Here is a 15271-nt window from a genome sequence, read left to right on the forward strand (position 1 = left end):
CCACAAACCTGTCTCGTCACACCACCCCCCGAAGGTTTCTTGCAGCAGTTGCACGATCGACAAGATCGTGTCTCGAAGATTAGCACTCGAGCTTCTGAAAGAGGTCGTCTCAACGCCCTGCGTGCGCTATCGGTGTTTGGGCCAGGGTATGTTTTTTAATACTCGCTCATTCAAACCACACCTTTACCCACACACGTACAGCATGATGGGCGTGCAGTTTTCATTTTTTGCACTACAAACCCTTGCAAGCCCCTCGGCGATCAACATCTGTGGTCGCATTCCCGCCAGATCTCAGGGCTTATCGAAAAGACAATGAATAAGAAATTTATGACTACGCGATCGTAAGATACTGATAAGCATATCCCGCAGCTTAGGGCCACATGGTTCATACACTTTTTTTCTCGCTCGTATGCTGCAGTTAGCTTGTTTGTTCGTGAGATTTGACATATGGACACTATTTTTGTCTTTATTTTGACATATGGCCGTTGTGGGGTGCTGTCAAAAATGAATTTGATTGCCGTTGGCTGCTATTGGTAGTTGTTTCTTGGTTCCTTTCAAATTTCCTGTTTCAGTTATCTGTTGGTTGAAGCTGTTATAAATCCAACACGAAACGGGCTGCACCTACAAAAAGGAAATGAGATACAAATTGTTTTTGTGCGCCCAACAGTACACAGTAGGCGACAAAGAATGTCCCAGTGTGTATGTACGTGTCGTACCTTTTTGATTTAATCTAACCCAAGATCAAATTCTAGATCGTGTATACCTTTTTGTACAAACGATGACTAAATCCACCTTTAACAAACAGCATAAATGACTATTCCAAATCAATATTTGCATACAACTGCACTCAAAAGAGCTGCTATTTAAAGTCATTAGTTAATGATGACAGATAGCATAAAGAGATTTGCAACTAAGTAGAACCCACGCTAGACAACCGGTCGTCTACATCTTCGCCGTCATCTTCACCAACCAGCCAGACAGTGAGATTGGCATCGGCCAGTCGACCCAGTGGGCCCTCATTGGTTAAACACTTGTCACGCAAGAAGACGCGATTCTGATCTAGGTAAGAGCAACCTTTGCCTCTAACGTACTACAGCTACTTGCAGAAGACTTACAAATGTTCGAAGAACACATCCGTTTCCCAGATTCAACTTATTTCTTATCGTGGCAACAGGCTTTCTGCTTTCTTTGGAATTCATCTCTTCCAATTCTAATGGAGGAACCTGTTTGCAATTATTTATACCACCCATTGTGTTTTCCCATTAGTTTCCATCGCTCTTGAGGTGATAACCGGCAGCATCAATACGGGGGTCTTTTCATGTCCGATTTGCAAGGAAAGTGATAAGATTGGCTGGAACATAAATAATGATATTTTGAAATTGCTTAAGCGATCGTTACCCGGACATTTTCGGGCTCACGGGTCCAGCAATCGGGATGTTTGGCATCTCTGCTTACCACCAAGGTCACATTTTGCGCATACGCTTATGGGAAAAGGTGATAGCGGATTGTTTAATTTCTTGTTTTTGTATTGCTTCATTACTGGTACATTTTCTTATGTTTTCTTGTTCGAGAAGACTAAACATAACATGTGTCAAGACGTGCAATTTGTCACGTACGCCAGTTGTAAAATTCTGGAGTTAGTCATAATGTTGTCGATTACGGCTTGCCTGCTGTACGATTAGCGAATATAACGCTCTTCGTACAAAATGGCGTCGAAGCGAATGTTCGCAATCGTGTAACATGCACGTTAGCTAAGCGAGAGCCATGCCCTTCTCCCTGCATGCACTTTGCCGTAATCTGCAACTGCTGCGCACTCTTCGCCCATTTCCCACTTTTTAAACACTTCATCCTGTCCGGAGCGGAACTTCAAACGGAGATGTAACAGCGGTCGCTCGGTTACGCTGCAAAACAATATTTATTTCCATCAGCAAAATGTGTGCCAACGGAGCCGTCCGGTTGTGACAAGCCTCTCTCTCTATCTTCACAATATGCAAGCACGTTGGTGGCCAATATTGCATAATCATACGCACTTGCGCCTACACGTCTGCGAGAGGCGTCAACTGCGATGACCGATTGGCTGGTGTTCGTTTCAAGTGTCTAAAGCGATTGACCGTAGGTGATGCATTTCCGTCACTTAAGCGAGGGGTAAAGTGTCACCAGATAAAGAACCGGCGTGTGCATGAGGCACTCTGGTGCTTTCCGATGGAGTCACCTGGTACTTCGTAGAATTTCGATAAGACAATCAAAGGATTTCGTTGTTGTTGTTTTTTTTTGTTCACTCAGCGAGAATTATTCACTCATCACTCTGCGTATCTGGCTCTACACAACTGTTATTCTTCGGAATGAGAAACACTCATAAACAATTCACCGCTGGATGCGATCAAAATTAACTCATACCCGGGGCTAACACCCAAGAAACAACCATTCCTTTTTCAAAACATTGACTGGAATCGATCAAAACATTCATTTCTTCTTCTCTCGCACGATAGCGGTGCCGATTTCACCCCGTTCTTTCTCCCGCATGGAAGGTGAATGCTATTTTTAATGACTTAAGCCAGTAAAAAAAACTCAACTTGAAAAATCGGATCGAAAACAGGACAAAATCCATGATGAGTGCGAGTGCCAGTGAAATCCAACCGTACCAAGCTTTGATTTTTCAATTCCATTCGAACCATTTCCTTACGGTTGGGTTTTACTTGTTTTCATCATAAACATACACCGGGCGACTGTTATTCTTTCCGGTCCCGGAGGTTTCGGTGCGGCATTATGACGCTCTGGCACGCTGAGCGAGATTCGCGTCCGTGCATGAGTTGCGGATCGTTCGTTTTGCCCCGTTCAAAAATAGCTCCACCAAAAAGGGAGGTTTTCACATGGGAGTTTTGAGAGGGCCACCGACGTGAAGCAAAAACAACAACAAAAAAATACCATGCACACATGCGAACGAACCGCGGAACGTGGGACCGGGCCAGCGAATAAAAATGGGTGTGTTATTTAATATCCAAGCGTGAACCAAGGGGTGAACCAACGTCCTTTCGCTCATGGCGCCGTACGTCTTTGGGGTTATCATCACGTAGAACGTAGAATGTACGAAAAATTGCGCGACTTTCTTTGCCATTTTGCTTATCGTACGCGTCTGGTCTGCCTCCGAACAACACAATGTGTGACAAATTTCAGCCCAAACCGCTCGTTTTGTTTGTATAAAGCTACTTAATTGATCGTTACAGAGTCATAGGGGTAGCTGCAAAACATGCTTGGGTAGTTGATTAAAGCGGGAATTTTGCATACCCTCCGGCTATGGTCCACGCTCGGAAGACAACGGACCGCGCCAAAGAAGTGCTCACTGTTTATGCTCCTGTCAGAATGAAATTTTCAAACAAGAAAGCCGATAGCTATCAGTTACCGCCACTGTCACTTGTTGGTGTGACGTTCGAGTTTTGCGCTACGCTACTCCCCCATTTGCTTCACCGGAAAGCCGATCCTTGGTAAATTTGTTTGCTGTAAAATGGGAAGCTGGTTCGATATGTTGTTTGTGATCTGCTGACGATGAAACGTTCTTAGACGCCACCACCACGCCCCGTCATATGCTAATCGGGGGGATAGGGAATTAAAAAAGAATGCAAAACCGGCGAAAGGCCTGCGAAGAAATTCGACACAACAATGTCACACAGAATGTAGGCCAACGTTCAGTTTTCGGAATGGAAAACAAATTGATGGCTCTATTTTTTTTCTCTCCCGTTGTTGGGCACGTTGAGCTTCGATAATGGAATCCACATTCAAGAGAGACTGTGCGCGTTCCGTTTGGGGTGTGTTGACTTCTACAAATGGTTTAGATTAATTTCAAACGACGGTTTGCCATTTGCCGGAGCTCATGATGGATTGGTGATTAGCCTAGAAAATGGTAAGCAACACCAAATGAAGCTTTTGTACGGCTTTGTACAAACACATTTCATTGTTGTTCAACAATGAATGCTCTAAGCTGATTGACTTTGTCAAACAAACAAAAGTAGTAATTGAAAATAATAATTTATCATGTAGCACATTCCCTTATAGTAAAAAAAAAACACATTGTACGCATTTGCTTTGTATTCTATTGCTTTCATTCATTTCGTAATTTTTCCGCACCGTAGAAACAGCCCACCCAGGTGCTAAAGAGTTAATGTATGCAAATATGTCATCAACCAATCACAATATGCCACATCTTAAGCGCATTATACTTCCCTCATCGATTTTATTGTTTTAGAAATCGATTTTTTTTATGCGCTAAATGCTAAAATGATGAGTCAACCGATTCGGTGCTTATCGGTCATTCTTTCTCAATTCCAATTTTAAAGATATTTTTTGAGTCGTTTAGTATGATACGATCAAGCTCTTTCTTCAATAATGGGCACACCACACACCGATTGACGACCCCATAAATCACTCCCAACGACGAGCGGGAAGCCTTCGCCGCATTGAAAATGTCCCATCAAAAGCCATCCTCAGATTTTCGATACAGTACGCGCCAAATGATTGATCTTCATCAGGCCCCGGACGCATTTGCATCAAATTTGGATCGAAAAACATTCGAAAGATCCGTATCTCGGATCGGGCACGATCTTCCATGTGCAGACGGTGTAGACATCCCCGAGGGTGGAAGAGTCTACCACATTCAAGAGCCGAGAGGAAGTCATTAATAACGGTGTGGGACTGCGCTATCTCAGCTCATCTCAATAAAACAAAACAAAAACTTCAACGACATAACGACCACATAACCTTCGACCGTTTGCACACAGAAACGCATGTAACGTGCCCACCGTCCCTGGGTGGATTGTTTTTGTTTGAACTCTGCCTCCTGACCACTAGGTTGCAGTTCCGGATTTCAAACAGCACACACTCACGAAAAAAAAGCTAATTTGAAACGTCAAAACATTCACGGATGAAGTGTGTTGGAATGAAACGAGGTTTCGCCCACGATTTTATCATCCTCTGCAAGCGTACGTTACGCATAATTTGCACGGGTTGTGTTTAAATGCGGACAGCAACCGATTGGGAGAAAGAGCAAACTAGCTCACAAAACGACCACCAAGTCTGTGGTTAAATTTTTTTTTCGTTCGCTATTCGCTTCCCTTCCAGAACACACGGGCATGATGACCGTAATTAATTTTAGCGAACCGAGCAGCAAATAAATTGATCCCATTTGTTAAGCACATCACAATTAACGAATGTCCGGCCAGCAGTGGAGTGGACTAGACGTGTGTGATGATTTAAACTTTATATTGCGCACATAAAGACAATTTTAAACGTGCTAATAGCTTGAAATACGTGGGAATATAAAACTTTTCACTGTAAGATAGTTAAGTTTCCGCTTATTGGACGCATTTTCAAATGTTCGCCTTAGTGCTCAGTAACGAATACAATGTTTGGTGGAGCCAAGAGTATCGGGCCCCTCTACGATTGCCTCCCGCACTCAAATGGAAGAAATGCTTCGAAACGAAACAATGTGTGATAATGATTTTCTCGTCTCAGCACGTCCAACGTTCTCCAACGGTTGAGTGAGATCGTGCAGTATCATGCCCGCTGACAGATGGAGTTACTTTATCGCCCTCGCAGATTCGTGGCGCCCTGCAAGACGCTCCTTAAAAGGAACGAGACGAGAGGAGGGTTCCGTAAGGTACCCTTACGCGGAGTGGAGTAGACCGGTATGGCACACTGGATTGGTATGGCTCAATGTAATGCATCCAATGGTGGACACATTGTGGAGAAAGTGGTCGGTGCTCTATCCGGATAATTGATTTGTCACAAACGAGCAGAGCAAAAGTACTCACAACCACACATTCCCGTATACGATTGACATTGAGCAGCACATTGTGGCGAGCGAATTGTAAAACAATCGTACCGAACATACTGTTCTACCGACGGCGTTCATCATTGACGCCTGTTGTGGCGTCAGCTAGTCATTACGGTGGGTCAAGTGTGTTTAAGAGTAAAATGTGTCGAATTATGCGTCGTCATTTATTGCATTCGAAGAAGGGAAGTAATAGAATGTTATGAATGGAAAATTTTACAAAGCATCTACCAGATCAGCTTAAGGCATCACTTGAAATCCTTAAGCCTTTTGAAAAGTTTACTTGAAAGTAATTTTTACAGTTTAATAGTTATTACTTGAAAATCCATATGAAAAGTTTAACAAAAGCTATCGCTGAAATCATCCAAAAATTATTAGTGATCAGTTTCCTGAAGCCGTTAAAACCAACCAAGATAGAAAGTAAAAACCTTCTTAGGGATGAAGCTTTTTTTCTGAAGAAGTTACTATAGAAACTTCAAGAAAAATGGAAAACCTAACTGACGATATTATTATAACAAAAATGTTTACAATAAATGCTTATGAAATAAGGTAAAAAGCAAATAAAAGGTGTATCCGCAAATCAATACATCATCAGCCCAACGACCTTCTGCTAACGTACTTCGAAAGTTTCCTCATTCCTAGTCATCTATCAGACGCCAAACGGTCTACGTTTAGAAAACAAAGTTGTATTGAGATTTTTTCGCGAGTCGAACAAAAGAACTTGCCTAGTTGGAATTGTAAAATCTCGGTCAAAGCAATTTTGTTGGCCGTGTGCAACAACAAAAAAAAACTATAGTTACCTTCAGCAAGCCTCAGACGGATCCTCAAGAAGAAAAAATACACTCAATGTCTATATATTCCTACGAAACCGAGATTAAGTGCCGCATAATTGGAATTGTGGCAGCGTAACGAACACAATTTGCCACCGAAAAAAAGGGTCACATCAGGAAACTGGTAGATGGCAACAAGCAAAAATCTCACGAAATTCCTGCAAAACTAACAAAAACAAGCTCCCGTTGCTGCAACGGACATCCTTCGTCTGTGCGAGATGAAGTTGAAACGCTGCGTCACTAAACGCAAGCGGAATCAGGGGTGAGGGACGGGCCGCAAGCAAAAGGAGTTTCAAAATTTGCTCAAAAACCGCATCGCCACAACCATTTCTGCATGTAGTGTGGCAGGCTTGAGACGAATTTTTGCTGGCAACACTGCTCAGACGTTAGGAAGAAGGCACGAGCAGAGGAAGGCTAAAATACACACAGACACACATCCAATCACTAAAGTTGGCCATGAATCAGGAAAAAAGACAAAAGACATGCTGTTGCATGCGTCAGTTTCGTGGCGCCATCTGGTGCATTTCTCGTTGTCTCTCGAGTAGTCGAGTGTTTTGTCGTGTGTCCAAAATTTGTGTCCCCAACAACGCCAATTCCGTGTGCAACAGCGAGCTTGTTGGAAGATTTAGCACCGGTGTTAGAAGACAGTGCTACATTTTTGTGGATTATATAGCTGCCACTGAAAATCCCCGCCAGCCATATTGCACACGGAGCGCGTGGTTGTCGTGAGCGTACTGCTGCTACACCATCGTACAACATTGACCCTAATATCGGTGGGAAGTATAAATCAAATTCATCCATAAATAGTGCCAAAGTGGAAACGGGCGTTTCTGCATCCTCTCGTTCTCGCTCAGTTCGAAGTCATCGCCACAGGGCACGGATACCGCCAATTGTGCTCAGTGAACTTGCAGATTCAAAACTCAGAAGTGAGCAAGCAGCTGCACTGGTGATCTGTATAACTGGCGGATCGTTAGCAATAGTGCCATTTTCTCGCGATCTATTCGCATCTCCTGCAAGAAGACAATTCTGTTGACATCTGGAGGCGACCGAGACCTCGAGAACCACGAGAACCACCGTTGCTCAGAATGATCAGCAATAAATCACACGCTGGTGACTGGCGGCAGCGGATTGTCGGTCCAGGTGTGAAGTTGGTGATGTACATTTTCGCACTTCTACAAACATGGCGTAACCTGCCTGTAAACGAGTTCCAGTCGAAGAAGCTACAATGCGCTATAATAGTGTCGAGTAGTTAAATTACAAGGTGAAAATTACACACTACACTTAAATTTATGACACTGTTAATGCACAAAAACGATACAACACAGGTTGAACGTCCAAATCCATCGCAATGTTTCTGAATCTCGAACGCTCCTCTCCAATCGCGCAGCGACGATCATTATCGTTTTGCGCACGCGTTTCGCCGTTGCTCCCCCAACCCCCCTTCTGCTTGTGCGTGTGTGTGTGTGTTTTGTTTACTTTTTTCTTTCCTCCATACCTGCACATCCGGTTTCACACGGGCACGTTTTGCACGTGAGCGTTTTGTCGTCTTGGCCCATCGCTCACTGTCAGCGCGTCATCATTAGCATCAAATGGCACGATATAAAATTTACAAATAATTATCGGCAATCTGTGGCACTGGGATGGTAGCGCATTGAAAAAACTCTAAAATAAACGAACGATGCACCCACCCACCCACGAGAGTGCCCACACGTTTTTGCCGGGTGCCCTTTTTCCCCCCATGCTTCGCGGCCACTCTTCCAACCGTCGTGTGTTTGAGTTTGACAGCCCCCGCGAGAGGTAATTAACTTTGACATTGAAAATCTCGGCAACCACCCGTGTACGGTTTTTGTTTGGTTGAAAGGAAAGAAAAGTGCTGCGTTCACAATATGGGTTAGATGGAAGGGAAGCGGAGCATTGAGATAAACTCAGCAGATTTACCTGTTGAGAGTGAGAGAGTGAGTCCGCCAACGGTGTACTGAAACTGGTTAGGGGTGGTGGTTAGTTTTGAAAGATTTCATCTCAACTTCAAAGCGCCACTTCCGCTCTTTGAGCGTAATATTCTATTGGCAATGCACCTTCGACGACCGTGTGTGGGTGTGTTGGAAGTGGGCAATAGTATGCGTACCTTTTGCATGCAGTATGTGGCCGCGCATGCACATAAATTATTTAACTTTATTGTAGCCAAGCCACCGCGCGCTGACCATCGCTCAAGCCCACGGATGACAGCGCAAAGGATGATGAGGCAATGGGATTAACCGATCGATCGAATCCGTACGTAAATACGCAATTCGTGGGCAAACACTTTGATTCACCTGTGTTTGCAAACTCTTCTCCGAAATTGAGGCTTGTTTATTGAGACTTATTTGATGCGATATTTTTTCTAGCTTAAGTTGAAAACGGATAAAAATCATCCATATACACAAGCATGGAAGGAAATTATTCAAATATTTACCATTCTCCCGCGAAAGCCCATTATGGATCTATAAGATCAGATTGTGAGCCTATATTATGCCCATCTGGAAGCAAATACATAAAACAACTTCAAAACGGCCATACACCTTGAACTTAATATCAAACGATTGCTAAAAGTATCACCAAACCGGCGCATTTCACGCTTATTTATCCTGGCAAACGTTACTTCTGCCACCGAAATGTCAAATCTATCAATAAACTACAATTTCGCGATGCTTTATTTGGTGCCTTGTTCCACCGAGCGCTATCATAAACGATTGATCGCCGACACCGGGTTTCTTGCATCATACGCATCGCATTATGCTGTCGACGAGTTCCATCGTCCGGCCACAGTGTGCACTAATGAACGGTCGAGCCCACCAACGAGAAGTGTTTAAATTAAATTTACACTGTGCGCAGTGGGCGAAAGTGATACGCCGCTTCAAGTTTAACGATCGTTTAGGGGAGCCATCTTACTGTCCCAATTACGAACGGAATGAACGCACTGCGCTCGTTTGGACGATAGCTAAAAGGAAACAGATAAAAACCCCAGCGGAGGCATTCTACCCCGATTGGCGTAAAGATAAAGATGAGCTACAAAGCGCAAAGCCGTGAAATGTAAACTTTGATCGATTGAAGGTCACACGGTGCTAGTAGCATCAATCAAGTTGTTTTATTTAGTTTGTTTTTCCACGCGGTTCACCAAAAAAGGCCTTCCAAAACGGGGAGAAAAAAGACAACAAGCGATAGCATCGCTACATAGTGCCTTGCTTTGCGCGTTTAGCATAACAACTCTATTTCTACCACCGAAATGTTATCTGTTTTTCTCCCCTTTTTACGACTCCCATCACTGTGGGGCGTTACCTTCTTTATAGTTTAACTCTTAACTGATGATGGAACTGTTTAATGCGTTTAATGGAGGTGAAGCGTAGAACATGAAGCCGCCATTGATGTAGCATCGGTTACCAGCTCAGTGGCAAGTAAGCGGCAACACAAACGATCATGCCGCCGTGGCGTAATTGACAAACTTCATCCCTGCCTTCCTGCTAGACCCATCAAACTCAATTCCAATGTTCAATAGATCAATCTGATTTTGATTTGATTATTGTGCCCGATGGGGCGTAACGAACGCGTTAGCCATGCGTTATGCAATGCCTTGCCCTCCCAGAATATCCGCTAGATGGCGCTTTACTTATTTTAAGTACCCAATCACCAAAAAATCCCCCAATTAACATTGATGAATGGAGAATTTTATCTGAGGCCATGCCTGCTTTACACCCCAAAGATACTCCACGTCATTTCTCTTGCATGTGCGTCGCATTTGCCACCATCAGCGTTAGGGTTAGTTGAAGTATAGTTCGGAGCTGCACGAAGAACGGAAAAGCGGAACAAAGTTCAGAACATTGGCGCCAGCTCGATGTGGCGTGTGCTCAGTCAGTGTGACTTTTATGGCGTTATTGTTATTTCTAAATTAGGTCTTCAAGGCTCCGCTATTCCCCCTACCATTCCATGCCGGACCTCGCTCGAATTTGGGGATAGTGTGTGACGGGTGACCCGTTTTTCAACCTATATCTCGCCATCCGGCGACACAGGGGCACGCCATTTAGCACGCCGTTCAACAAACTGCAGCATGGGAGGGTAATGGGGGGTATTTTTTCTTTAATGGTACCCCCAGAACGTTGCACAGGAGAAGGGGTCCGGACTGAAGGAAACACCTGTATGGCCTTCCTGTTTCAACTGGAAACCCGGATGGTCGTTTATGCTCGTGCTTTGCTTACAATGGCGAAGCACGAAGAAGCGCAACAACGCAGTTGGCGCACTCAGAGAGCAAACAACTAATCTCCGACACGACACACGGGAAATGAACGGGCTAAAAGATCGAAACTAGGAAACCCTGGTTCGAAACGGAAGGACGCGTACCGGAGGATGAGGCTAATAAAAAAGCGGTGCTTAATTTAATTTAGTTAATTGAATCGGCTCGTCGCCAGCGCCGTACCATGCTATGGGAAGCGTCGCTGTTGCAAATGTGCGGACCCCACATGGAAAAGGCATTTGCAGAGTTTCCTCGTTCGAGCTCGTTTGGAGAAGGTTGATCGTGGATGCGATACAAACATGGGGGGAGAATCAATTCGCCCTCCAATGCCTGTGATTACAACCGAACCAACTGCTAAATGGCGATTATCTAAATCGGTTTGCAAGTGGGGTAATATTTGTAACAACTAAGAAACTATAAGTAATAATATTTTTCACATACAGCGTCTTAATTCACTTTTAAAATAAATTTGGAATTAAAAAGTACTTTTCCATGATTTTACAACATTTCAATAACTCTGTTAATCTCAGACAATCAGTTTTTAATTGTAACACCTTACCAGTGGTCTTTAATATCCACTTGCACACCAGATTAAAAAAATGTTTAATCACGTAATACGTTCGCCAATTACAACCAACCCACCCACACCCCACACACCTTCTCTACGTCTTCCAGAAGAGGGCTAAACTGTTACACGAAGAAAACTTTCGCCCGTTTCGAAACAGTTTGCGTATGTGAATTGTTTGCACTGTCAACAGGACAGAACTCTAGAGGAGCGCCACACGCTTCAGCCTAATAGTACTTGTGTGCACTTCCGTTCGCCCGCTGTTGCATCGCTGCACACAGTGAGCAATGAATTGGCCACGGGTGTGAGACGATCGTGTTGCTTACACAGCCGACCAATATGTTTGTTTTTAAAATGGTTTGCATCGTACGAAGGAAACCACATTGCACACCTTCAGTACCGGAATACTGGCTTTCGAACGAGGCTTAGTATAAAACCGTTCTATTTAATCCAAAATGGAGTGTGTTTAGATTTACACGATCTATCCTATTTATGCAACAGGCACGATCATTTTCGTCACGTGTTCAAATTGGATCAATATTTTGCACTCCTATTTGCATCCTTCATGCTCAGATTCTAACACAAATATTAGCAACAGGGTGGCTAATATGAAGCGGTACAGCATTCCGACTGTCAAAACTGTCAAATTGGTACCAGTGATAGTAAACAGTCAACTTGCTATTTGGAAATAATCTTTCGATTTCTTCCATTCGTTCGTAATTTGATTAATCTAAGTAAAAGGTAATTCCGGCTACCGAATGAGATCTGGATTTCTAAACTTAATCATTTTTGCCCATCGAACAAAACCGAATGGCGAAACTGAAAACCATGGATAGTATATGTAACATTTTCTCTGTGTAACATACTCTGTTAATCACCCTGTGTTTTTATCTTGCATGGATCTTTCCTATCGACGTTACTTGTGACTTTTCGTCCATCAGAAATTGCTCAGTAATTGCGTCCTCATCTTAAACAGCTTCGAAAACAATGCTTCAATTATCAGGACGATGTAAACCAATCTAACGCCCCAAGTATCTAACCTCTTCCATCTACGAACGCTTGCAGACCGATCAGAGGATCGGTATAATGGAATCAAGTTTCATCACGTCTCTGCACTTACCTTCGTAACTTCGCGACAGATACGATGATGGACGAGGCGCCTCCAAGAACAACACAGTCGACGCCAGCGCAAATACGTCTACGATTTTACTCGGAACGTGGTATTTGTACACTTTGGTATGTGTCTTGCCTTCATCAGAAACCTATCCTCCAGCACTTTGGATTTCCCGGCTTCGATTCCAATGAATTCAAACTACGGGTGTGGGGGAATGCTATCCCAGTACTGAAAAAGGGAACGAAGGAAGGAAGTTTATAAATAACTCTTTGAGAGATAAAATACAAAACTGATTCAACACTCGGTGGACCAAAACTGGCGCATTAGGAAATTCATATGTACTAAATAAAATAAATTCGTTTTATTAGTGGCAGAGCGGGTTTATACCCCATCGGACCATAAACAATGACATCGTTTTGTTTTCCGTTTAAATCAGAGCTACGGTTCAGTGTTTACTACTGCTTCGTAGAATATTTCATTCATTTTACGATTCTATTGAGGTTGAGTGCATTTTCTTCTCTCCTCACCCGACTAGGACCGATAGTGCACTCGAACCGATATCCAACAATTGTTTGGTGTCGGTCATTTTCTTGGAAACGCACCATTACCGTAATTTCCCACACGTTTCCCTCGCACACTCCACCCTCTCCATAAACAATGTACCACCTTGTCGTGAGAGGGTGCGTTTTCCATCACTGATAACATCCCAACCACACGGTTCAAACCGGCATTACAAAGTAAACCCTGTCCGGGCACACAGGCGCATGTTGTAAGATCGGAAAACGATAACGCTTACACTAACGAACGTTAGCGTAATGTTTGTGCAATGGGAACAGGAGCTGCCCGGATGCAATCCCCACCTCCAACCGAGGGGGAGATGGTTTGGAATTGTTCGCTAAGTGCATGTGCTAAATAAGGGTGTGCATTTCTTTGCTATCGGTGCCCCACAAAATGGCAACCGAATCCAAATATCGCTCCGAAACCGGGTGTGATTCATCTCAGAACGTGTTCCGACCGATAATGGCCAAACATAAGGCAGATAAGTGTGCGATTCGCAACAGCATATACTACACAAACTTGTTACATGTCGAGACGTAAACGCATGTGCGAATTATTTCATTGTGCATGATTGATTTCCATCGCGTTTGTTCGTCAGCAGCGTAATGTGATGGATGTGACGAGTAGTTTGAGTCCGATAACAGGTTCTTAATGCGCATCTACTACGAGTGCTGTGTGTCGATTGTATCCGGTGTTGCGAGAATTATTACACTAGAAGTTAAGAAAGGATTTATTTCTGGATTGAGTAGATAGATAACAAAGGCATTAGTATAGTAATGAGAAACTAAAGTGGATTAAAGAAGCAACTCCACCTCTGGAGCCGAACAGACGGATTACTTAGAAAGCGACTTCTGATTTCTCAGGATTCCACTCCGTATTACTCAGAAAAAGAGTATCTGGGTTACTGAAAAGTTGGCTTCGTTTTAATGAGGGCTCAACTCAGTAATTTTACAGATTCTATCGACGATTTCTCCAGTTTTCCACGCGATTTCACACAGTTTTTAACAGTTTTCCTAGTGGTATTCTCGCAACACAAGCAAAGATTTTGATCCCATGATCAGGCACGGTAACTCCACGATCTTAAAACTAATTCTACAACTCATTTCTACCGTGATCATTCATCTGTTCAAACTGTTTCAATAAATGTGCCCTTATTTCTATTGCGTTTGATGTGCTACTCATCTTAAAATTTACGTGTTGCATTTGTGTTGCATTCCTTCGAAGAACCCACGGCACGTACAAATAGTTCTACCCGAAATGATCTATCGGACAGTATCTAGGGCAAATGAAAGTACACAGCTATGGATCAAAGCACTTTTCCGTGTGCGGAAAGAGCATTCCAAACTGACACGAAGCGAAAAAGGAAACCGTTTCCCGAAAGCGAAGATGTTGCTTCCACCATAATAAAAACTCAAGTGTTTCACCGATCTTGGCACCCACCATCTTCATGCGAAATTGTGAAAAAATAAACATTCAAACGTTGTTGGAGCAGCAACAACTATCACGTCCACTGCACTAGCTCCACTTCCCTTCGGACGAGCGATATGTTTCTGCGCTTGCTCTAGCATTAATGTGACCTTATTGCTGCTTTTGCAAAACATGAAACAGCTTTTCGAACCAACGCCGAGAAAGCGGAGAACGCCGCCCCGAAAATGCGTCCCCCTTACCGCCGATCGTACCACGTTGTATATTGATTATTGAGACGTTGTAGCACTTAATTCTCTAGCACACAGCTGCAATCGTCTGTGTTCGGTGTTCTTTTCCCGGTGCCCTTACCGTCGACCGAGTTGGCGCGCAAGTGGATGATGATGATGCGAAATAAAACCTTAAACTGTTTGCCTGCCTGCCAGGGTCGATTAACACATTTTCGAACTTTTCGTTTGCTACTGCGGTCGCTCCTGCTTGGGGATGCACCCGTGGCCACATGCACAACATGGGGAGAATATCAAATAAATTTAAGCCGATGAGATCTTTCGAAACCGACACGTACATACTCACGTGCGAACGCTAGGATGAGTGAAACCCTCCCCAAAAATGAGGTTAGAAATTAATAACTGTCAAAACGGGCACGACCGCGGGCGTTGGTGGTGTGCGCAATGTCGCTGATGCTATCGCG

The 15271-nt window shown here is 43.8% G+C and overlaps 2 protein-coding genes across 3 annotated transcripts in view; one reads left to right on the forward strand and one right to left on the reverse strand.

Annotated features, from left to right (window-relative positions):
• Window positions 1-15271, reverse strand: part of LOC128299676 (ATP-dependent DNA helicase DDX11) — an 81089-nt gene that overhangs the window by 26037 nt on the left and 39781 nt on the right. Inside the window, exon 4 of the mRNA XM_053035700.1 lies at window positions 12604-12825. Coding sequence (XP_052891660.1) covers window positions 12815-12825 — 11 coding nt within the window. The 3' untranslated portion in view covers window positions 12604-12814. The remainder of the gene's footprint in view (window positions 1-12603; window positions 12826-15271) is intronic.
• The window catches only part of LOC128299677 (activating transcription factor 3), a 56101-nt gene that overhangs the window by 5634 nt on the left and 35196 nt on the right, over window positions 1-15271 (forward strand). The window lies entirely within an intron of this gene.

The sequence above is a fragment of the Anopheles moucheti genome, chromosome 2 (assembly GCF_943734755.1).
Source record: "Anopheles moucheti chromosome 2, idAnoMoucSN_F20_07, whole genome shotgun sequence".
Taxonomy (NCBI): Eukaryota; Metazoa; Arthropoda; class Insecta; order Diptera; family Culicidae; genus Anopheles; species Anopheles moucheti.